This window comes from Orussus abietinus, unplaced genomic scaffold (assembly GCF_000612105.2).
Source record: "Orussus abietinus isolate OABI.00-Male unplaced genomic scaffold, Oabi_2.0 scaffold182, whole genome shotgun sequence".
NCBI classification, from domain to species: domain Eukaryota; kingdom Metazoa; phylum Arthropoda; class Insecta; order Hymenoptera; family Orussidae; genus Orussus; species Orussus abietinus.
The window spans coordinates 97,889-123,422 of record NW_019394357.1 but is presented as its reverse complement, the minus strand read 5'-3'; the positions used below and the strand labels follow the sequence as shown (position 1 = coordinate 123,422).

Sequence of the window (25,534 nt, the reverse complement as noted above, 5' to 3'; positions counted from 1 at the left end):
ACCGAAGGGAAAGGAGCTCGCGGGGGATCCCGTTGTTCCTCCGAGGTGGCAACCAGTCAAGGAGGTTAAGGGTGACGCGGATAAATGCGCCGCTCCAAAGGCCCCTTTCGCGCGTCGAACCGCCGACGCTCCCGGTGAAATAACGCAGAGTGGAAGCGGCCTCGTGTTTACCAATTCAAATGAACTAATTACCGTAGGGCACGCAGGCGCAATTTCTCGCGTGCACTTCTCCGCACGCCCGACGGTTGGCTTTTTGCGAATAGGTCCACTTTTCAGGACCCTTCTTGCCCGAGTCTCGGCCGCGTTCGAGACGGCTCCCCGAAACGCGCGACTCCTGTCCGACTCGTAAATTAACGCTCGAACACAGAGCTGGAGCGTTCGCGATTTAGCTGACGCTCGGCCGCGTAATCTCGCGGGATTCCCTTGGGCTCCTCGCGCTTACAAATGAGGGCCCGCAGACGTTCCATGCCGCGAGACATCGCCATAATGTTGGAAACATGCCCGCGAATAAGGAAAAAGGTCAGCCGCCATTTTGGCTCGTTCGCAATCAGTCGGAAATCGTAGCGAGTACCGTAACCACCTGTAGGGCAGTTTGGCATATTTTTTAATCGTCGCTCTTTATTCCTATAAATATCTCAAGAGAATATATCACGTAACGCGGCAAATGAAATTACAACGGGGAGAGGAGAAATCCGGAGTAGCGGGTCTTTTGTGGCAAAGGAGAGAGCCAGGGCGGACGGGAAGGATTCCGAATGTGCATTTAATTAAACCTTTGAGGGCCGCTGAATTTCCGCGAAGCAAGACCGACCGCGATCGAACCTTGGAGAATCTTCCGCTCGGCGGAGACCGATAATGCATCTCGGCGGACCCGCGGATTGGGAATCAAAATCCCGCTGCGATTCTTCTTAAGAAGAATAAACATACGGCAGCGATTACCGAAGCGAGGGACGACCAAAGCTAGGGAAATGCTCCCGAGCGAGACGCCAAGCGCGACCGTGGCGCGTTCTCGGATATGGAAAATTGGAGCCGATAGGAAGTCAAATAACGATACGGTCAGCACAAAGGCTCGAATACGTTTCACGCGGCGCTACGGCACTCCGATTGAAACATCAAAGATTTAAACGTCATCCACGGAGATAAATTCGGGGCTAACGGGTAATTAACCGCGGGCGGTACGAAAAACGATACGCGCAGCGCGGGGCGCCTGTGCGGCGAATCCGACGCGACCCGCGTGCCTTTCGTCTCGTCCGAGTTTCCAAGAGTCAAGGTGCGGGAGAAGAAGGTAACCCGGTCGCGGGGGGGGGGAGAAGGGAAAGAATCGGAACTCCTCGGACCGACCGCATCGGCTCGGGGGCGCCGGGGCGCCGGGGCTCGGGGGCTCGGGGACTCGGGAGCTCGGCGCTCCGAGCGTCGGGGGTAGTCCCCCGGTAGTCCCGTGGACCGTGGGCACAATATTGATCGGCGGGTGGGCTTTAGAAGAGACCGAGTGGGGGGACGGAGGCTGCGCGGTGGACCGGGGCGCAGGCTCGCCGAGATCGCGGCGGCGGGACCGGTGGGAGGCACCACCCCCCGGGGGGAGGTGCGCGAGCTCGCGAGGTCGGGGATCTCCTCGGGGCGCTCGCGCGACTCGCGCGCGGCGCTCGCGTCTCTCCCGCTCTCTCAGTTACGTTGGCAACCGTGGGACGAGCCGGACGAGAGGCGCGCGCGCTCGTGTGCACTCGGTCCTCCCCGTGTCTCTGTCCACCGGACCGCTCGCTTCCGGGCCCGCTTCCGGGCCGCGGCTCGCGGAGGGAGAGGGGATCGCGCCCCGACGGCCGGCCCGGACCGCGACTCGGCCGCGAGTGAGGCGCCGATCCGCGGCGCGCGCTGACAGGGCGTCCGAGTCGCTCCCGATCGCGCCCGATCGCGACCGCGCCATGTCGCCGCGAGGCCGCCTCGCGCGCCACCCCCCGCTGGCCGGCCAGATCGCCAGGTGAAACCGGCGCCGATCGGCAACGGCCTCCTCGGGGGCCCTCCTCCGAGTGCGCGCCACCCCCGACTCGACTCTGCTCTGCCCCCGTCCCTTCTTCCCCGTTCTCTCGACGGTAGGTATCGACGAGCCGCGGACGATCGCAGGACCGACGCGGGGAGGAGGCCCGATCCGCGAACCGGGCGCGGACCCTTCCTTTTCTCGAGTGCTCGGGTTACCCGGGTTACCCGGGTTACCCAATCCCCCGCGAGTTACGGCCTCTCCGAACCTCCGTAAAGGGACGTATACGTTTTTATCCTCGAAACTCGACCCGGAGACCCACTTGTAAATCCCGCCCTACGAGTCGGCTTTCGCTTTTCCTCTTTACGGCCGCGGTCGTAACCGCGTAACAAAGCACCGATCCCCAGTGAGGAAAATCGAGACCCGGTGCCCGGGCCCACGTGCGTCGGTTCCGGCCGACCGGAGCCGCCAGGGTTCTCGATTGCGGACGATTTCAGCACATATTTTCGGGGGTGGGAACGGGCCCGTCTCGCGCGCTCCCCGGAGGCGCGTTATTACGGAATCAGCTGAGACCGAGGGGGAAAATTACGACTTTCGGGACTCCCGCGATGCCGAGCCAACTTGGCCCCGAGGAGCCGCAATTCAGAGAATTACCTTGGTTACGGGAATCGCGTCGGAGCGAGACCCTCCATAACTCGGAAAGTAGACTCTCGACTCTTGGGGGATCCTCCGGGAGGATAGACGACCCCAGGAGCATCGACTCCTGGAGGACTCGTCGAAGTCACCCAGGGGATCGCCTCGCGGAAGGAATCCGTGTATCGAGTCCTATATTCCGTGTTCGCCTATCTAAAGGGGCGAGTAAACGCCGACGACCGGAAACGGCGGCTTCTGGCCACGAGCCGGAAGTCCCTTCCGCGGATCTCTCGTCGAGGAACACCGTCGGGGTGACGGCGAGAACGCGGAGAGGATAATTACCGCACGTTCGGGCACCGAATTCCGGGAATCGCGGCCTCCCATAAATCTCCCGGGAGGTCTAACGTAAGTTCGAGGCATAATCGCGGCTCCCCATAAATCTCCCGGAAGGTTTACCATAGGGTCGGAGCATAATTAGCGTCGTCCGGCAAAAAGGCGACCCGGGTCCTCTACTTCGGCACCCTCGTCCCCCGGAACCTCCTTGCGGGTTTTTCGACGCCACTCGTGGGTACGGAGGACGCGCGATTTTTCTTAACGCGGCCGCTCGACGCCAACGCAATCATCGGCTATTTAAAGTGTGATTTTCCGCTCCGCGAAGTACATATTAATATCCGGTGCCGCACACCAGGTCGGACCCGTCTTTTTAAGATTCTTACGTTTACTCGAGCAACCAGGACGACGGCTCTCTCTCTCTCTCGGTCTCTCTGGCTCTCTCTCCCCCCCTCTCTCTCTCTCTCCGTTCACCCCGATAAGTACACCTTATCGAGGAGGACCGATCGATCGGAATTCACCATCGCGCTTCGATATTCCCCGATCGAGGGAAACGCCGTGAAACGAGCATCCCCCGCGGCGGACATCAGGGGTCTTCGAAAACCGCCTCGCGAATCGATTCGGACCCTCGCACTGGATACGTTTCGGAAAGGGTGGAATTATCGGCGAAGAAAATCGGTCTTGGACTCGTACACTGAGAAAAATCCAGCCGTGAAATAGGCGCCAGCTTCAAGGAATACGATATAGAACTATAGAAGGAGAGAATACAATTTGTAAAGCTGTTCCTTCTTACCGTAGTTGTACATTATACCACTTGTAGAGACTGGGGTCTGTTACACAACTGTAGTGGTTACGCATACTATTACTTTCTCTTGGGGTACTCTCGAGCCTTGGCCTTGCTCGGTCGAAGAGGACTTGGCAGAAGGGCCAAGACCGATTTTGCTCATCTCTGGAGCGAATCGTAGGTCCATGAGAGAGGATAGATTCTAGATTTGAAACGCGTCCGGTGGGAAGAGCTGATCGACCATCTCAATAACCGGCATCGCGAATAATCCGTGTTCCGTGCGAACGGTTCGGATATGTTCCGCGAAACTCACTCTCTCGCAGTCGTTAACGGGCGGCGATCGTTACAGCCACAGAGAGAGAGAGAGAGAGAGAGAGAGGGAGAGAGCGCAGAGGTTTAGGCCGACGTGGCGGCCCTCCAGGGATGCGCGCGAATCGCTGCCGCGCTGCGCCGAGCGCTCGCCGAACCCGCCGAACCTATTAATTATTAACGCGGCCGCGCGATCGAGGCAGCCCGAGGAAATTCCCAGTCGATCGCCGACCAAGTCTGGCCTCCTCCCCGGCGAGCTTTCCAGGGCGGTTGCCCGCCCGAAACCAACGGAGACGGCCGGGACCCGCCGCTCGGAACCGACCCACCTCCTTCCGGTCTTCTCTCGGCGCTTTTAATCCCGGACTTCTCGAACTACGCCAAGTTTCGCGACCGCTCGAAGTACCAACTCCGAGGTATTCCTTGCCAAGCCGGTTTCGCGTGATTTCTTCCCCGGGTCGCGGGGTCACCGGTGACGGTACGGGCATTGCGACGTACCTCGTCATTTTCTACCGGTGGATGTTTGAAAGTAAGATTTCGTTCTTACCCGATAATCCGTTCCAAGCCATCGAGACTCCAGGGACGAGTAGACTCGGTCTTGGTCTTGCTCCGTTCTGCACTTCCCGCGACTCCGTACCACTCGTGCCGGATCGAGGGGACAAAAAGCTTACCACCGGGAGCGACGAACCACGTTTGGGATGGATCGAAACCGAATCTTACTCCAGCCGGGGTGGGAGTGAAAAACTCCTGTCGGGTCGCCTGGAACTGGAAAACACCAAAGTTATCAAACGCGACCGGGAGGAAAGGTCCCGGCGTGAGTTGTGACGGTGACCCACGCGGCCCAGGGCGCGTCGACGCAAGTAGAATCGAAAATTTGAAGAAACGACGGTCCCGCCGGTTTCGGGCGCCCTTGGAGGGCGAACTCGCGGACCAATCGGCGCGGCCCGTTGGCCCCCCGCTTCGGCGACCTCGGTGCCGCGCGCCAATCGGTCGGTCTTTCAGGTGGCATGCCAGGGGGCGGCTCGAGCGGGCCGCGACCAGCGGGCGCAGTCCGAGCCTAGGGCCCGCGCGCGCGCCGCGCCCCTGCGGGAGTGTTATGACGGCCGAGTCCCGGGGTCGGGCATCGTCAGCGGACTGACCCCAGTCCGGACCTTCGGACGACAGACCGCCAAGGCGATGGGCGGCCCTCACCAGTAGCGCCGGCCCGGGACGCGCCGCGCTCCGCCGCGACCGGCATCGTCGCGCGGAGGGCTCTCTCTCTCTTTCTCTATCTCTTACTTTCTCTCCTCTCCTTTCCTCTCTCTCTCTCTTTCTTTCTCTTCCTCCTTCCGTCTCTCTCTCTGCCTCGCTCCGACGTCCGTCTGGCCGCCGCACGCCGGCTCGGCCCGGGCGAGGCCACGCGCAACATGTCGCCGGTACCGGCGGTCCCGGCTTTACCGGCCGACGCGAGTCACGCGAGGAGTCCCTTCGGCACGGCGCCAAGCCCTCCTGCCCTGCCGAGAGTCAGGATTAACGCCACCGTCAACGCCGGACTGCGCGTGCTGCTCCTGCTCACCGTCCTTCCGAGAGGTAAGTCCAGTTTCACCGGTCGAACGTCGCCGAATGGTCGATTTCGCGGGTTCGAGGGCTCCCGGTCGACCTGGAGCCACGCGAGCGTCCGAAACGACGCGCGTCACGACGGACGTTGGGTCACGATAACCGCGACGCGCGTCGCGACGGACGTTGAGTCACAAGAACGGAGATATACAAGATACGGCGAAAGTTGCCGGAATTTTATCTACACGGTATCTTGGTACTCTTACTTTTTATCACTTTTGTATATTCTGGTAAATTGACTGAATTCACAATTGTAGATCAAGGGACGCTGTTTCGTTGCCTCTTGTTTACCGATTATCGTAGTTTCGAGCATTTATGAGATACTTTGCGTCGTACTAAAATATTGCGGAAAGACTGAGCGAATTTTAGTCGCACCCTGGACTTTTGTCCTGGACCGAGGAGCGTAAAGGACGTAAGCGGTGGGCGATACGCGGAATAACCCCCACTTTGCGGTGTCCGAACCTGGACGGCGCGATCCCTTGCGAGGATTACGCCGACGCCAGGAGATCCGGCAATTTCGGATCAGCCGTGTATATTCATAAAATGAGGATTATAAGTGTCATTGTTGGGAGGATGGGAGGGACGGGCTAAGACTCTCGGTAACCGCGAATAATGGAGCGCGAGCTCCCGCGGGTAATCGCCGCCGTGGAACGCCGACTCCTCCCGTAAGGGACGATTACCGGGGATCGTTTTCGCGGGGTTCTTTCGGTCGGTCCTACTTTTTTCTCGGTAATGAGATTCCTACTTTTTCCGTTTCAATTTCCTTTTTTTCTTTTTTCTTTTTCATCTCTTCTTTTTAACCAGCGATCGGCGCACTCGTCGACCAGTCGGCTCGGCTTTGGAGCGACCGCTCTCTCGTGGACGCGATGTGTTCCTCGGGAACGCGCACGCCACCGATCGATCGGTCGGGCGAGAAGCGTCCCTCGATTTGCCTCGAGTGACTGCGTTAAAACGTTCGGTTGTCGCTCGATAGACGGCCATGCGAGAACCGCGATGAGGCTCTCGAAGCTCGTCGACCTTGCCGCCGACCCATTTAGAGGACGAGGACGAGAATTGCGAATCGAAGGCGAATTATCGCCCCGACGACCGCCGCGCCATCAGGGTGCCGATAAAACTGTCACCGGGAGATACTGTCGCGAGTGGCGGGTTCGACGACCGATTTTCGGCTATCTCGGACCCAGAGGAATTATTGGCGGTCGCCCGCCGAATAAATTATCCGCTCGCGACTCCTCCGGGAGACGAGGAAGACGTAACTATCGTCGGCGGCTCCAAAGGTGGTAAAAAAGAGCGCCGGGGTAATTTATTAGACCGAGCCGTCTAGCGAGGCGTTAAACGTCCGAGACGCTCGTCTTCGTTTATCACCGCGTAATAAACCCCAGGACCTTTGAAGACCCTGATTTTCCGCGGGACGGAAAACCCTACTATGGAGGATCGTGATTTATTTTTTTTCGACACTCCAGAAGTCCTGGCACCAGGAGGCCGATCGATCGGGACGGTCGGATAGAGCGACCCGATCAATCGAGTATTTCCTTACCTCGAGTTCTACGAGTTGCGAAAACCCTCCCAATTTGTGTTTGGACTCGGTGTAGGGGGAAGCGTTCCACACTAGTCCAGTTAGATGATTTATAATAAAAATCACTCGAGTCGAAGTATTCGCTCGAAGCATCCCTGGTCGGGATCGACCGAGTCGGACAGCCGGGCGGATCTAATCACGGTATCGAAGAATCGCTCGACCTGAAATCCCTTTCCTGATAATCTATTAGCGCGCGGCATTAGATTGGCAGGAATCGGGAACGTGACACGGGCCGCGGGAGGGGAAAAAAGGGAGGAGGAAAAAAAATATAGCCGCCATTAATCGCGGGCCGGGAGGGCCGCGGCAGGATTTTTCATTTCGTCCGCCGCGGCCGGTGGGTTCGAGTGGTCCGGCTCTTCGGGCCAGACTCTCGCAATCAAACACTTGTCGAGAGCACTCCTCGAACTCCGCTACGTAAGATTGCGAATGAACATGGCCACTCCGCGGCCTCCCCCGCGGAAAGGCTCGGCCCGAAACAATCCGACCGAGTCGCGAGCGGCGTTTGCTCGCGAACGGCCTCAAAGTGGCCATCTTGAGCCGCTCTCTATTTCGTGTCTTCGCTTCGCCTAACCCCGTGGACCTTCCACTTAGATGGCACGCGAGTCCGCAAGTTTTCCCCTTGCCGCTCTCGGCCGAAACCTTGAAAAATCGACGAGGCGCCTCCACCTCTTGGCGAGGTCGCTCTTCTCCAGGATAAACTCTAGGACGCTCGGCGCCCTCGTGCAAGAGTTTATCCGACGCTCTAGAATGAGCGTTACAACATTCACCGTCGATCGGATTGAAAATATGTACAATTTATATATCACCCCGCGATGTTTATAAAAGATGTACCTGAGTTATCTGAAAGAACCGTTTGGTAGAAATTAAAAGATAACTTTGGGCCCCTTGGTGCTCTTGGCGTCGGAGGGGACGCTTACGTGGGATACTACCCATAGCTAGGTTTGCCGGTCTCGTGTTCGTTCCTCCCTTATGAGAACCTGGAGGTACAACGGAACGCGTCGGAGCAGGGGTTTTGCCCCATTGATATTTTAGACTCGAGGGCCCCGAACTTTGAAGCGCCGCAAATCAAACGAGCTCGACGGCCACTCTCCGCTCGAGCACCGCGGAAAGCCTCGAAACGCTAAACCTTACGCTCTTTTATCTCCGTTCGAGCCTCGGGTGAGAGCGGAGCGTCAAGTCCGGAAGTTTTCCAGCGGGCGCTCGACGGAACGAGCGCTCGAGCATCGAAACAATGGCCCCCGCCCGCAAATCGCGGGGGATATCATTTGCGTTTCGCGGGAGCCGTCTTGAGGTCCCCGATGTAACGAGCCTCTCAAGAGTAATAACTCTTCGATGAGGACGCGAATATCCAGGGAAAATGGACGATTCGAGCCGCCCGGTGGAAGGCGCTCGATCGTAATCAACGGAGGCCGCGATTAAACTCTATGAAATATGGACGAAGTTCCGCGCGGGCGTTTAAACAAAAATTGATCAGAACCTGCGGCGGGTCTCGACGTCGGACGTAAACGCGTCCCGGAGGCCGCTCGCGATTTTAAATACCTGAGCGGTTTTCGGCGAGGTCGCGGCTTGGAACTTCGGGAAAAATGTTAAACACTCGGCGAGATCCGGGGGAGAGCTGCCGGGCCAGCCGCGAGGCGGCCTACAAACGGGGAAATTGTTCAACTCCGGGGATAACGGTGGACAAAGGGAAGGCACCGCCCCTTGTTTCGGGGAATTTTAAGCGGCACGGCCGATAAAAACTACGGGGGTAATTTTTAGGGGCGGCGTCGGAGGGGTTGGCACCGAAAGCGGGACCTCCGGGGGCCCGTTCGTTATTCCGGGAGCCGCAAAGCCTCGCCCCGGACGGCGCCGCAGACGCCACGTATCTTTCCCCCGGCTCGCGGCGACCCTGGGCTGTTTTTCAATTACCCCGGAGCCGGAGACTTGGGTGGATTTTCCGCAGGATACAAAGTGCCTCGTCCTTACGGCCTCGGCAGGCTAAGAAACGAGCCGACCTCTCAAAAGTGGCCGTTACGTCGTTTCCTTGCGTTCGCGCTCGAACCGACGCTTCGCAGAGGAAAGGGCGGACCCTCGATTTGGATTGAGGGGATGCTCTGAAATTTGAATCCCCGTTCCGACAGGGTGGAGTCGCGACCAAACGGCCGATTACAATCCCCGGGATTTTCGAGGGGGAAATTTCCGGCCTCGATCGTGAATGAAAAAAAAAAATCAAAAACGCAAACACTACGTTTGATATCGCCCGGCAGCGGCTTTTAGGGGGATGAAAAAACGCTCTTGCGAGGCGCGGCCATTCCACGCTGCACGAGGGAGAGAGCAGGTTGCTCGCTTTACTGCGGCGTTGATTGTACTTTATGATAATATTTATGATAATGAGCTCGGATACGAGGAGCCGCGCGGCTCGTTTAATTTCGATTTCGCGTCGAGAAATGGCGGGGCTCGCGATCAAACCGCGGAGAAAAATGAAATACCGCGAGCCCCCGTAATCGGGTACTTTTTCCTACCGCAAATTGCGCCGATTGAAGCCGACACCGCCGAGCTGACTAGTTAAATTCGCTTGATCGGTGCATCGACGAAGGGGCGAAAAAAGTTGATGGCTTGATCGAAAGCGGTGCCGCCCGACCGCCGAATGGAAAGTTCGGTCACACCGATGAACTGGCGCGCCGCGCCAAGTGGAATTCCGTCCGCTAGGCACCGAAAACGAGAACTCTCTTCGCGATGTGTAATCGAGCTCTCTCTATTTTTTCCTTTCCCCCTTTTTCCCCACGGCAAACAACGGCGCTCGTTCGGTAATTTCTTCCTACGGCTCCATTACGTTATAACTTATCCGTAAGAAATTCTGCAGGGCTGTTCCCAGCCCCGGACGGATATTCCTCGGCTCACCTTGGTTTCCTCTCAGGCTCTGCTGCCGACAGGTCCTGGTCCTTAATTCTCCCGGGAAAACGTGAATTCTCCTCCAACGTACGCCGAGCTCTCGGCCTCGGATGAGATTCAGTGATTACACAAGGTTATGCGAAGCTCGGTGTGCGCCGAGTTGCTTCCCTTGAAAAGTGGAAGAGCACCAAAAGGGCGATCATCTCACCTCCTCGAAAGGGACCAATGAGCGAGATATAGAGTCTAGTTCACGTTTCAAACGCGTCCAGAACGCTCTTTGTGAACGGACTCTAAATATCCAGGAATAGCCGATGCCTTTAATCCCTCCACCTGGCTCGGACCTCCCGAGCACCGTCGGCATTTCTCCTTAATTTATTTAAATCCGCCGGAAGGGGTGAGTCAAATCAACGGGATATAATTCCGTGGCAGAAACAATTATACGGCAATGCATGTACGCCCTCTGCAGTCGGCAACCGCGACGTTTAATTTCCCTCGGTAAACGTCGATCCCCGAGCAGTTTCGGCCGGCACGAGTGGTTGGCTCGAACGAGGTTTGCCGGTTCATTGCTCGCGCCTGGAAATCGCGCGAGACCAAGGCGACGCGGCGTAAACCGAGTCGGAGGAAGTAGTCCTCGAGGAAATGTAGTAACGTACCTCGGAGGCAAGCGTTTTCCTTCTTTTTCCCGGCCCCCTCCGCCGAGCGCCACCCGGAGGCCGCCATGCCCGCCGCTTCCCAAGGGCTGCGCGCAGGCGCGCCCTTTATCGGTACACCTTGCCACGGCAAATTCGATCTAAATTCCGCGTTGCACTTGGCCCCTGCGCCCGGAACCGCGCCGGTAATCCCGATACCCCCCGCGAACCCGATTACGGTCCGGTGTCGGTCGTGACGTTCCGCGCGGCCGAGGATGCAAATGCAAAATCCGGGAATCACGGGGGACGCGGCCTTCCCGAGGGCTGCGGAACCGCGTTTCGGGGATTCGCGGATTTCCCCGCGACAGAGGATCGATGGCAAGATCGGAAATTCGCCGAGGCAGCGAGTCGCGGCGGAACGATTTCCTGGAGCAGCGCGCGGAGCCTCGCACAGCGCCCCTGCCGAATAACGCATCAGGGGTGCATGCATACCCCGGGATAATTCCATCCCCAGGGTGAACTTGTGACGGATTTGCTATTTCGCAGTTGACGCCGCGCCGCGCCCGGCGGAGGGCTCGAAATATTAAAGACCGGCCGCGGAACAACGGGAAGGTCGGTGCGCGTGTGTGCAATTTGCATGCATACGCTCGCAGATTTATCACCGGCGGTCGGGGATCGGCTTAATGGAGGTTTGGACAGGTTCCCGGCGATTTAGCGAGCAAACGGGAAAAAAAGCCCGGGCCCGCTTTGCTTTGAGCGCTGCGAGCCGTCGCGGAAACGTCACCGGTGCATGGTGCATGGACCCGGGTGCACGGTCCAGGGCCCACGGTTCGGGGTCCGCGATTCGGGATGCACCGCCCGAGGGCTCGGCCACGCGATTCCGTTTATGTCCGCGTCCCGGTCGGCCGTAACATCCGTTTAACGCGCCCTTTTTCCCTCCTTTAATGGAGATTTATGTTTACTGTCCGAGTAGCCCACTTGGCAAGCCAGTGCCGGCTAACCCGTGCGGGCCTCCGGCCAAAATTGTTGCTCGCCCCTCGTTCCTCTTTGCTCTCCCTCCTCCTCTGAACTCTTCTTACTCTCCTCTCGCCGTTACGTCCATTACCGCGACGCCCAAATCCGGGGAGTCATTTGGCACCGGCTCTTCCGTCGGCGAACTTTTCGCCGTACCCGAGACGCCCGAACCAGCGCCTGATCTTCAAAGCCCGAAGGGGAGAATCGCGCCCGAGGCGCGGCTGGAAATCTTATCGAAACTCGACGAAAAAAAATCCCATCGAAGATCCGGGGTTTAATGGATCGTCCGGAAACCTGGCCGATACCCCGCGGCGTAAAGTGCATTTTTAAGCGTATTGATCTACGGCCGATAAAGTACCCGTCCGTTCTGACATTTTATTAGAGTCGTTTAAAGCCCGCTTAATGGGAAACCTATATAAGCGCAGAGGTCTTAGGTTATGTGCAACTTCGTTCTCCCGTCGATTGGACCTTCGCGAGAAAACCCGAGCCGCCTCGGAAAGGACGCGAGAACAGTGGAACGGTTCCGGACAAGAGAAGGTAGAACGAACTCGTTGGAGACGATGCCGCGTCTATTGATACCTCCCTGCTCTGCATGGTCGATCGAGGTTTCATCTATTCCGTGTAAACGATCGTCCTGAGACGTGGTGGGTATCTACTTGGAAGTTTTAACCCTTTGGCCGCTCTCCAGAGGCGGCTGCGCGGCTTTCTCTTCTCCAGAGCATCTCTTACCTCGATGGAATTACGCGAGGTCGATCCATTGGTCATTTCGGTTTATATGTCGCAATTAACGAAGACGCACCGAGCACCTTGTCTCCGAAAGAAGATAGATGCTTTCGGGGAGCCTGGACCCACGAGCCCTCGTTCGATATCATTTACCCCAGAAGCTAATTACCTACGCGTACGTAAATGTACGTAGTGCGCGCGGTACTCTCCCAAGGGTCGTTTTCGGGGTGCTCGAAACACCGGAACTCGGGTGATCGGTTACTTCTCGACGACGTCGACTTACCTCGTAATCGGTGAACTCGGTCGAGCATCCTGATCGAGCGAGTCCGGCCACCTCTCGCGGTCCCCTAGTGGATCTCGGACACGGTGTTATCTCCCTCCTGGGCATAAAATCAGCGCCCCAAGATCGATTTCACGCCCCGTCGTCGCCCCAAATTATACGGGAATAATTGAACCCGACGTAAATAATTGGGACGATCCCAGCCGAGAATTGCTCGTTCGGGGGGTGCATCCGGGCCACTCGGACGAGGCTCCGAGACTTGGGGTTTGACTTTGGGAGTCGACGTGGTTTCCGACATCGAGGACTCGACGGGGACGAGGAAGAAGCGAGGAAAATGGTCGTTTCAGACGGTTCGGATCGGCTTCCAGGGGGAAACCCGAGGCCGGGCAGGCCGGCTGCCGCACGATCTCCAGGGACGAGAAGACCGGCGGCGCAATCGCGGGCTGGAAGGCCTTTTATAATTAGGCCCAGCGGCGACGCGTTACTCCTCTAATTACCTGTCCTACAATCCCGGGCGAACGAGTAAGTGGCTCGTAGCTCGTCTAGTCGCCCGTTGTCCCGGGGTTATTCGGTTATACGAGCAGCCGGCCATCCTTCGTCCCTGCCGCGGCGCAGCGGGGCGCGAGGCGGAAGGGCCGCCTAACCCGAGGACGAGCGGGAAGGACGCGGGGTGCGAGAGAGACCGGGTCGGGAGACCTTCAGGGCCGCACCCTGCGGGTATACCGTGCCCGATCTCCCGTTCGGAAGGTCGCCGTCGGGCTCCCAAAGTTTAGCAAAGGTCTCCTCGTCCGCCCCGACCCGCCGGAATGCTCGCCGCCTGCATTCGATCTCGGCATCCAATGGCTCGCACCACTCGCGAGCCGGATCGGGTATCACCGGGTTCCAAGGAGAACTTGGATTGGCCGCATTCCTAGATCGGTCCTGCACCAGGTCCTAGGAGAGATTGGACGTATCGAATCCGACAAAGGGCGTCTCGAGCTCCTCGATATCAGGTACGACGCGGGTCCTAGCCGATACGCGGTGGACAGGGTGGATCGACCCCAACCTGTACGTCCACCGACCTCGAGTCGTAATCACTGGCCCGACCTCTTTTGGGCTCGTTCCTAGTCCGCCCCCGTCGCGGTCGAGTCTCGTGAACGAGCAGCCTAATAGCCTTAATCCTTTTGTTCCATGTGCTCGCACACGTGGCACGCGCGGCCCGCCGCGGGGCGGCGCGGAAGGCTCGGCGGCACGGCCGTGGAATGTGGAGCAGTGTGTCAGAACGCGACACCCTTCCGAGCCGCTCCAGCCACCCGGTCGCTCCCCGAGCCTCCCCTCTCGCAACGTCCCCTCCGCCGCGCCGCGTCCTATCGGGCTCCGCCACCCACCGCCACCCACCGATGCCCGCCGCCCGCCTCCGCCCCGACGTACCCAACGGCTCACTTTCTCACCTCTCCCGGCTCACCGTCTAACCCGAGCATTGATTTTACCCTACCCACTCTAGGCCCTAGGTCCTAGGCGGGTAAACACTCGACGGTGAGCGCGTTTCGCCCCACCGAACGCCACCCGTTAACCCGACCCACCCCCCCGTCTAACCAACGCAACGAGGGTCGCGTCCGTCGAACCGACGACGAAATGATAAACCACTTTTCCTTCTTTTTCTTTTCTTTTTAATCGAACCGATGTGTACCTATGCCGTCGGAAATCGAGCTCGAGGCGTTCGCCGGGAAGATTAACTCCTAAGGGACGCGAGGCGTCTGGTTTCATTGGCTCCATTGATTGCATTAATTCCACTGATTCCACTGATTCCACTGATTCCACTGATTCCACTGATTCCACTGATTCAGGGTGCGGATGCTATTCATCGCTGATTTCGGGTCTAAGGGGAGGAGGACTTCCGACGGCGCATTTCGGAATATGGGCGCGGTTTGACGGGATCATTTGTCGTTGCCTGGTCATTATTCGGGTCGAGGTGGGCAAGGTTGCACCGGGTCGGGTCGAGGAATTCTCGTACGATAAAACGAAGGCCTTTGAGCGGTGGAAAAATAGAGCTTCTCGATGGGTATCCGACATTATCGACCAGATTCCGCTGTCGGCTTGGACCTGTACACGGGCGAGTATTCTCTCTCTCGCTCTGTTCTTTTTTTCCTTTTAATTTCAAACACGATCGGGTTCCAATAAATCGGAATCCCGACCCTTTCATCGTCCGATTTCCAGATATCTAGGAAATTACGACCCGGGAATGGTATATGAGAGACGTGTCGATGGTTATCACGGACAGGAGGAGGGCCAACGAGGCGAAAGACGCGACCAGGGGTGGCCGCTTCTCGCAAGGGTGGTAAAGTTCGGAAGGGATGCTTCTTCCTGGGGAAACTCGCGATCTTTCTCGCTTCTCGATTTACCCCAAAATTTGTCGAAAGACCGTAACGCCTCCTCGGGTAGTTGGAGGCCCCGATGGAGTCGGAAAGTCGTGGGGAAAATTTGGATGGAATATTTCCCGGATTCGGCAGTTTTCGCCTCGATTGCTTCCTTGACTCGGCCTGAACATCCCCCGGATTTCGAGGGTTTCAGAGTTCGACCGGCGAAAGTCGTCTCAGACCGGGAATAAAAGCGATAATCGCTCGCGAGTCACCTTGTTTAATCGCCTTAACGATCTCCGGGAATGCAAATCCCGCCTTCGGTCCGAGGACGAGTACCTAGCGGGAGAAACGCAGGCGGAATCCGCGAGCCCGTGTTTTCCACGGGGTCGTTAAGGCGTCTAATCGAGGCTGGATTATTCCGATTAAGCTTCCCGGAAATAAGGTCGACGAGGACACCTTATCCAGGAGGGTACTTTATATTCGTCCGTCCGATTAGACGCGCCTCTTCGCTGCCGTCGAAATCCGTCAGCGCGGCGCGGAAATCGCTGCGGTTCCGAATAACAGCAATCCGGCGGCGATCGAAGATATGGAGTTCGAATTTAATGGAGAGGGAGAACGCGATGGAAACGCGTGTCGAATGTAACGAATTCAATTAACGACGGCCGGATGGGCGTCGATCTTCAAAAGTCGGGCGTATTTTCAGAGCGAAATGTTATAACGCGACGCAAAATGACCGGGAGTGCGAATTCGATACGTGCTCTACATTTGAACAAACGGTCGCATCGACCGCCTCCCTTTCTCCCCCGGGGGGGAAAAAATCGGGTTTCCAGGGACAAGGAGGGTCGCACGCGGTGCGTCAGAATTTCACTAATGTCCCGGTCGTGATCCACGAAGGCACGCTCATGGCGGGGCGTCGGTTCTCGGAGAAGCTCCTCTTTCCCGACTCATATGCCCTGGCCGACTCGTCTCTCGGCGGTAGCATTAACATCGTTTCCACTTTAAACATGCAGGGGTATATCCGCGTATGTATAATGAAGAATTCATCCCTGAGATACCACCCCATCACGGGGCGGCGGTGCGCGTTCCATTTTATCGGAGCGGCAGCTCGCTCCTCTCATGGCGGTCATCTTTACGCGGTGAAACCGCTTATCGCTCTCCTCTACGAGGGCGTAACTCAACCACCGGAGCGCCCTCGACATATTTCGGCCGGGACTTTCGCATCTTCGAGGCGGCATTAGCATAATTCCCGCCCGGTCCCCGGGCTCGCGGTAGCACAAAGACGAATTTATACCCCCGACGGATGCGTCGCGTCGCGTCGCGGAGCTTTATATTCCGCTTTATCGCGAAAACACTTACCGCTCCCCGGCGCGATATCGGAGCAGCGCCGGGCCCCGCGTCGCCCAGGAAGAGGACACCGCCGGTATTAAGGGGTTGATCCCCTCCGCCCACCAGGAGGGGGTCGACCCCGGTCTCCTTCCGCGTATCTCGGGAGATACGCCCAGGAGGAGGGAAAAAAATGGATCGACCGGGGCCGGAGTGCGCGGAATCGATATCGAGAAGAAGAGGAGACGGTGCTCCGGGGGATCTTGATTGCGTCCGTTAAACGGATTACCGGGGGACGACCGTGGAAGCCGAACTTTCAAACCGGGCAAAAAACATTCCGGGAACTCCGCTAAAGAGGGGCCGAGGCAATTAGAGTCGGTACCGTCTGGTGGTCTTGCTCCTTCGGTGGCGTCTCGCCGCCGCTCCCGGAACGCAGATTGCGATATGAACGTATGACCAGCCTCGGGTATTTCGCATTAAGATGTCCACTCGGGGGCCCGATTGCGCGTTCTAGGGATTCCTTGGTCATAGTTCGTTCGCGGACCTCGGATTCGCAATTGATCCGCCATTAACGACCGGGGCGTACCTGCGTGTTCCGGCCTCCCCAGTTGCGCTTCCGCTTTTTTTTCCCAGTTTTTCATCTGAACCCATTGATTATGCCGCGTTCCCGGGATTCGTAAAAAGACCGACGACCCTGCCCCGCGGCCGTTCCGATGAAATCAGAATTAATTCCGCGTCATCGAAGTGGAATACGGTTACACGAGGAATTACAGTCATTCGGGGTGTAATCACATATCTGATCGATTTTGCTCGGGCATCCCTAGACGTGTAAAGCGCATCCCGCAGGAATTTAAAGCCCCCCTCTGGACGCGCAGCCCCCTAAAATGACGGTCGCTAATTAATTAGCCCTCCGCGCTGACTTCGCGATGCCCGAAATGTCGGGGGCGTCCCTCGGAGATGTACACTTTAATCCCTTCTTCCCTAGGTCGAAAACAAGAATATTACTCATCGCGAGTGGATTACCAGGACCGCGAAACCGACCCTGGAACGTCGAAACTCGTCGAGGAACTGTCGTCAAAAAATTGGCCGGAGTTAACGAAGTCGCGGAAGTTTCCTTTCTTCGGTTCTTCTATGATCATCCGTCTCAATGACGCCTGTCGCTCGTCAGGATGAGAAACTCGGTTTGGAGGACTTTCTTCGAAGATGGCCGAGTTTTAATCTTGACGCGGACACCGTCGATACGTCCGGTGACGAAGTTTCGTCCTCGAGGAAGTCGAAGAGAAAGGAGCGCGTATTTCGAAATTCGACTTGGGATCGAAAATCGGGGGAACACGAAGAGGAGCGCCGGTTGCCCGGGGAGCTCTTGCTGATCAATAGCTACGCCCCTGCCGGCACGCTCTCTTTCCTTCCATTAACAGCAAATCCTGGTTGGTGGATACTTTAAAAACGTGTCGACCGAGCTGACAACCCCGGTGGCGGCCCGATGACAGCTCGTGGAGCCGGAGTGTCACTTCGCCGGGGCAAAGGAGAGGACGGGGATGAATATAAGCCTCGGAAGGAGGCTGAGATTCGCCCGGCCGAGGATTATTAAAATCGAGGGAATTCCTTGTCGAAGATAAATGGCGAGTAACTCGCCCCGGCCGACGCATAGATCCTGGGGACGGGCCTCGATGCGTTATGAGGGATGAAATGAGCTTTTTCGAGGAGACGACACGGTTTGAATAAAAGTCGCGCCCCCGGATGCCGACCGGACCTCCAAACTTCTGTCATTTCTCCGGGAACGCGTGCTCGAATTAAGTCCAAGTGGGCCCTCGTTTGCGCCAGCGTGATCGCATCAACCCCTGCAACTTTTACGGCCACCTCCAAATTGGACGGTCCCGCGTGGCCGCGGCGAATAATCCCGAGGGCCGCGGATTCGGGGATTTTATTTATCAGTTTCACGTTTTTTTTCTCTCTCTCTCCCTTTTTTTTTCGCCTACCCAAAGTCGGGCCAGTAATTAGTTTTCGTTCCGGGGACCGCCAAAACGCGGAAACCTTGCACGGCGAGACGGAGTTATTCGCACTTGGCGCATGCGTGCCTCCTTAAGAGTTGACAAATCTGCCTTCCGCGAGATTATGAAAATGGAATTACATGGATAAACGCGTTACGGTATCGCGAGCCCGGTATTACGCAAACGAGGGTTGGCGGGATGAAATTTGTCAGGGAGGCGATTCGCCCGCGAGGCCTAGCGAGGAGGGTGAATTCGAAGACCTCTCCCTCTGGCCTTTTCTCTCCCTCTCCGTGAATTATAATTCCCCCGAGGAACCGGGCGGGACTCGGTTGACTTTTTTTCCATCCGGTTAAAAATATCGAAATCGATACCCGCCGGCGACTTGGCGCGTCGGCTTCGCTTTCGAGTTCACAGGGGCCTGGTAACGAGCTCCGGAGCGACTCGATACGCGCCCACCGTTAATTCGACGTAATCTCCAGTTTTTAGCCGTCCCGATAATTCATGGGTCATTTCGATCCCATCTCCTCCGAGGGCCAGGATATATCCCCGTCTGACCGGGGCGCGCTCGTTCCACCGCAATACGTCCCGGGCGCTCGGTACGAACTCGGGGGTAGTAAATCGACGTTCCTCGCCAGAATCGCTACCCTGGAAAAGACTCGGCCCTGCACCTGCTACAAAGTGCACGATCGGTACGAAGTGCTTGTCCATACCGTTGAATTCTTTAGGCAACGCCTCGACTTCTCCCCACGAGGTTGGGCCGCGACGAAAGGATTTCCGCAGCCATTGACTTTTCATCCCCCAAAGGAGTTCCGGGGCCCTGGGAAATTTACTCCGAATTTACCTCGGACACTTGGACGACCCCTTCTCCCTGCCTCCGAGGGTGTCCATGCTTCCGGCGAGAAACCGACGCAGTGGTGCAAGACGATCTCGGTCAGCCGCCGATCTCCCAGGGAACGACATAAATGGCTAATCGACGTACCCGTTGCCTGTCGATTTACGTTTTAAGCTCGTCGGCCGACTTCGCGAAGGCATTTTAAATAAGACCACTGGAGGGGGAAAAAGCGCGGGGGAAATCGCATATCCGACGAAAGTTACGGGAAAAGTTCCCCAGGAAATTCCTCTTCCCTGGAACGATCAGAAAACTTTCGAGTTGCCCCCTTCCCCCGTCCCCCCACACCCGCGCACTCTCCTACCGTAACTGGGAATAGATTCTCGATGCACTCCCCCGTGTCCCTCGCGAGAAAGAGGGAGAAAACATTTGTAATACCCCTTTGGTGTTCCTTTTCGCCCTGGTCGGCGGATAAATCACCAGCCCGTCAGCGCGCGCTCCTTATGCGGTATAATCCGGAATCCATAACGCTGGCCCCCTCGGAATTTCTACGATTCCTCCGGACTTTAAATTCGGGGGGGTTCAACCCGTTGAATCCACCCCTGGTGGAGGTCCTTCGTGTCGATGCATCGCCACGTATGAGGTAATCGATGGCTTCTCCTTTCCCTAGCCGAGATCGCTCGATTTTCCTTTTCGGGGGCGGTGCATGAACTCGACGAGTTCATGTCATCCCTTGTTCAGTTATACGAAGGGGGCGGCGGTTTGCATCCTAGGTGAGGGGGTTAGGGGCGCGATCGTAAATTTCGATGCAGTGCCCTCGAGGAAATTCGAGTGCCCTGGACGCGGACAAATGGTGTCGCGGTCCAGATGTGCAGCGAGTGCATCTCGGCGAGGCAGAGGTCCAGGGATCTTTATAGGCACGCTTTATAGGGGACGGGTTTAGATCCCGACACGAGGTTACGCGGCCTCCTCGCGGCACAAAGTGTCCCCTACATTATGGAGAACCGGCTCGAGCGATACCGGGTTCTCCCTAATCGCCCGGTTCAATTTTCCAGGACGAGCTGAATGTTTCAGGAGCAACCCCTTTAAGGACCGCGTCCGTAACGGGAATTTTCCGGGTGGCGGGACCACCGGCTATGAAATTTAAGCGGGATCTCGATAGCTGGTCGAACGATTATCTCCGCCACCTTGGCGAGGCGAGAGAAAAGGCCGCGAGGAAGTGAATCCTCCGAGTCCTCTCGTCGAGGTTCCTCCCGAAGGAGTTGTCCCGAGAAGAACGGAAGCGAAGGACAGCCGCCAGGGACCGACCCCTCGGAGGCGAATTACGTCTCTTCGGATACGATCCTCGCGTATTGGCTCCTGTTTTATGAAAGCTGCAGGCCACGGGTTCGCCCGTAAAATATAAAACGCGAAGAAAAAGCCCGGGCGCCGCGGAGCCTATCAAAAATGTTCCCCGATGTCGGCAATATCTTCCGTGATAGTCGTCGTTCGGTCGGGTCTGCGTGGCGGCCGTTCCGCGTCCGCTTTCCCGGAGGCCGGATTTCCCCTCGGAGCTTTTCGCCCGATTTTTCCGGTCCGGTTTTCCGCCACCACTCGACCCTGCCCGCGTGCAAACTCCCCCCCTTTCTCTCTCTCTCTCTCTCTTATTTATTCCACTTTTCGGAATTCCGCGGAACCACCTCCGCTCCCGCCTCGCAACGTCCACGACAGGAACTTTCCTTCCCCGTTAAAGACTCAGGAAGCACTTCAAGAGAAACGACTAAACGTCGGTTAGGTGAACACTTCGATCGGTTCTCGATAAATGGAGACGTCCTTCAGTGGATATAAAATCCGTGGAACACCTTTCCTCGATGTATCACCGAAAAAGTCTAATGGAACCCCCAAAAGTCCCGAGGAATATTCCTTTCGCGACGAGACACTTTCAGTTCCTATCTCCGATAACCTCGTCACGGTGGGAGTTTCTCAGAAGTCGAGTGAAAATTCCCCGGAGAGTCCTCGATGCCAGGATTCGCTTCGAGAAATCATCCGGAGTCCCGAGCGAGATGCGCTTGGCGCGAGTCTCTGCCGTCCTCTTTCATCTCCGAATATTCGGGAGGAAGCACCGAGAGGAAGATCAGCGCGTCGGTAGGAGCGCATCCCAAGAGGGAGCACCGGTAGCGGCACGTCTCACGGGAACGGGACGCCCCCGAGTAAGGAGCCCGGGAAGAGGGTGGCTCACCCTCGTCCTTAGGCACCTCGCCGTTTCTCCGGCGCTTCTCGCCCTCTCGAAGACCACCCACCGACTAGCCGCAGACCCGGCGAAATTCGGGGTCGAGGTCGCCATGGCAACCATCCGGGTCCCTAAACGGTTCCAGGAGACGGGACACCGGGTCGCGGAATCCGCATGCGGATCGGCCGGGAATCGGATCCACGCCTCGCGATTCCGCCGTTGGCCAAATCCTCCCAACGTTGCGCACCCTGACGGTCGCCCCATGGAACGGCGACAGGTGCCGATTACGACCCGAACCCTCAGGATGGGTCTCCCTTCTTCGAGGGAAAAAAAGAAACGCACCGCCAGCCGGGCCCTCCCTACAATGAATTAAGCCCACCAATGAACGTGGGGTGGTCCTGCCGCATATTTCACCCTCCCTAGGATGTCTACCATCGTTTGTCATATCCCGGGAGATGGTCTCCTCGAATTTTTTTAGACGGCCTTTCAAACGGCTCCCTCGAATCCGGTCAAGGCAGCGCGACGGCGAAATAATGCAGCAGCTCGCTGCTCGCTTCCCCTCTGAGCAAATTCGCGCGGCCACCCTTTGACACCTCAGACACCGCGCGAAAAGTGATCCGATAACTTGTCGTCCTTCCCTTAAATATGTAACATCGCTCTATACACCGACCGTTCAGGCTTCGGAGACCGTCAATAGACTCGTGTCAACGCGCTAAGCTCGCACAGCCACTTCGACAAGAGCGCGCGCAGGACCTGGAGGTGGCCCTCAAAGGATTCGACTCGATGACCCTCTCGGCCCAATTTCGACCCCTCGTCTCGAAGCCCTGTTTTCGATGGACTATCGCGATATCTCAAGGAGTCGTTACCAATCGCAAAAAGATGTGGATGAAAAAATTGTCGAAAAATGAAATAAATGTATAAAAATAGAAGAACCAACTGCGCGGGGAAGGGAGTGGGGGCTCGTTAGCAATGATAAACGGGGGATCGTATTTTTCCCTTTTCGGTAATCGCGCGAGGGTCCGCCAACCCCTCGATCGGCGCGAGGGGCGTCGCGGCCAGAAATAATCTCGTCGGAAGAGGTGACCCTCGAAGGATTCACGCGGACGCGATCTTGAAGACCCTCTTGCCTCGGTTTCGGCCCCCTCGTCTTATCACGTCCCAGTTCCCGGTCTCTTTCTCTTTGCGAACCGAGAGAAAGAGAACTCGAGGTCGCGAGCACTCCACCCGGAATGTCGGCGCCTTCAATGGGGTAACGAGATTGCCAGTCGCTAAAGAAACGCCGGATAATCCACTGTGCAGGGTGGTCCCTTTCAAAGGGACACCTAAGTAGCCCCGTTGCCTTCCAGAAACGGAAACAATGTTCCGAGGCGAAGGTCCGGAGGGGAGATGAGAGATAGGTGGACGCGCCTTTTACGGGGTCTCCTTTCTTTTCGGATTCGAGGGCGTCGCTGACGGTTTTTGGCCGTTTTCGAGACGCGCTCGCGTTTCCGCGGGACCGATTGACGGAAATCCGGCCATCCGAGGATTCCCACCGAATCGTCCCGTTTCGTTGCATCCTGGCTCGAGGCTCCCGAGGGTAATTAATTAACTCGGCGCTGCCGGAGGACAATTCGCCGTTTCGCCGTTTTCACTCGATGCCAAACTTCCCGCGTTGCCGGGGGCGCCAGTTAAATCCGCTAAGTAATTGGCGGATTTCGCGATCGCGCCGAGAAGCGGCACGGAATTTATCCGGCCAACTTTTCGGCCGATTCTTCCGGATTCGGGGCCGAATATCTCCGCTGGAAACAATTTCCATTCGTACCCCCCCGATGATCCCGGTTTCCTGGGGGAGGACGAGGATAAACTTTACATCGGCAAAATGCAAAGTGGTCACATCTCAAAGGAGCAGTGTTCCTCCTGGGCGTTGTTTCCGGCAAAGTCGAGGCTCTCCCCGAGAACCGGAAGACGGGCTCGCCTTTGCGCGATCCGAGGGAGGCGGAAAGAAAAGCGAAGAGAAGGTCGCCGATCTACATTGCAGATACTTTCGGATCGTCCATCGCGAGGGGCCGTTTTCAGGACCGGCATAGGGATGCTTTTCGCCCTTACCGTTCGATAAAACCTGAAAAAATGTTCTTTTTACTCTCCACGACGGAGGCGCCTCGAGGAAAAATGCACGGAACGTCGATAACATGACTCTAAACGTTTATAAACAATATCCCCTCGACCCTTTTATAACACGGTGCTAGGAAAACACGGTTTCGACGTACCACGGGGCAAAAATGTCCAGGACGCACGGCCCAAGGCAGAGGTCGAGGGGATCGAAGAAAGGGTGCTCGTCTCTGCGGGTAATGGTGAGAAAAATTAGGGGTGGCGGAAACAAACCGGGGATACGAGACCCGGCCTCGGGGCTGCTGGCAAAGGGACGACGCCGAGCGGATTTCGATATTACCGGCGGCCGAGCTGATGCGGCATTTACATGCGCATATCCGATGGAAGGCCACATTATGCCCGTAAGGAAATTACTTTCTCCAGCAGCCGGGATCCCGGTTTTATAAACTCGGCGTGGAGCCTCACCTAATTCGGCGAAACAAGGGAAGGAGCAAGAAAGGGGTGAAAAGATGGTCCGCATCCGACGAGAGGATCCAGAGTCCTCGCGGAGGTCCTCGGTTCCGCGCAACCCTTCCGTTCCCGAATAAAAGGAGGAAGGCTCGCTGGGGGGCTGGAAACCCTTCCCGGCGCTCGCGTATCCGCTCGGCGTGGCTCGGGAGGTAATATTTTATTGTTATCTCGTTAGTGCGCCGTCGTTAGGGAGGAGAGGGCGCATCAAATATGCAGGGGTCGGGACGTAGCCCGCGGATCCTCGCTACCGACTGGCATAAACAATACATGCGTCCCTTGACCTCTGCCTGGCCCTCTCGGGGCGTCTCGCTCCCTCCGGGTCCCTCCTCCCTGGAGAAGAGTCCCATTGTTCCGCTCCGTGAGTGCGAATCGAACCGTCGGCCAAAGGGATGCGCTTGACGTCGTTATCCCGAGCCGACGAGGGCCCGGACCCGGGTCGCGCCCCGCGAATTACGGCCGCGGCTAACGACGTTTCCCTCCAACAATGCCTCGGGACTCGGATGAACGCGACGCCTCTCTTCGGTGGCCCCGAAGTTCCCTCCATCGGGAGTGCCGACTCGAAAGTCGTCGCCTCCCATTCGAGGAATACCTGTCGAAGCTGGCGCGGGACCCGAGGACGCCCTCAAAGAGCGGCACCTCCGCCTTCGCGCTCGCGGAGGCTCCGCCGTCCGCCATCTCATTTCGGAGAAGGGCGCGGCGCTCGCGACTGCGATTTTCGCAAAATCAGGTCGCTCGCTTTGCCGTTTCTCCGCCTTTGATCCTCGAGGAGCGGAGCGCGACGTTCTCGAGGGTCGCCACTCCGTGGCGTAATTCCTACTCGCGCCGAGGGGTTTGTTCGCCCTTCCTCGGCCCTGCTCTGCCTGTCTCGCCCCTCCGCCCCCTCCTGGCCCATCGCGCATCGTTTCGCCCCAGCGAAATGCCGCCAGCCTCTCCTCCAAACGCCTCTCGAATTTTATTTCGTCCGCGCCGTCGGATCGGTCGTTACGGCTGCCGACGTAGGCGAATGCGCACTTCCTGGATCCGGGACTGCGGGTACCTCGGGCCTGGGACTCGGGTGGCGGGCGTGTTATCGCTGAGCCTGCGGTAAGTAGCGAGTACCGAGCAAGGGGGTGTCGAAATTTATCGGGGTACGTACGAGGACCCGGCGGAAACCCGCTTCCAAACCGCAACCCCGGACTCGCGTCTCCCCCGCGAGTACGTGCCGCCCCGATTTCGCATCCCTCACCTGGGAGTTCGTCCCCTTTGCTCGGGGGCAGAGTGAATGCAACCCTCCTGGGAGCGTCCTCTTTTGGGAGCTGCAAAGAAAGGGAGACCGAATTATTATTCCCTGGTGGGACGACGTGGCACGCGCGCACTTGCACGTAAACGCAAGTACTCGTTACACCCTCGGCAGGGGTTTATCCAGGGGATGAACCCCATCCCGGCGCATTTCATTACCGCCATGTAACGTCCCCCAGTGGTTCTGACCACGATAGGCATATACGCGTTTCGGGCCGCTATGTACTTCCGGTATGTACAAAGGCGCACCTGTAGGAAC

General features: G+C 57.5%; 1 protein-coding gene across 1 annotated transcript in view; it reads left to right on the top strand.

Moving 5' to 3' along the window:
- The first annotated feature begins 5,428 nt into the window (after nucleotides 1-5,428).
- Nucleotides 5,429-25,534, top strand: part of LOC105699618 (neuronal acetylcholine receptor subunit alpha-7) — a 99,494-nt gene continuing 79,388 nt past the window's right edge. The window contains exon 1 of the mRNA XM_023431989.1: nucleotides 5,429-5,591. Coding sequence (XP_023287757.1) covers nucleotides 5,429-5,591 — 163 coding nt within the window. The remainder of the gene's footprint in view (nucleotides 5,592-25,534) is intronic.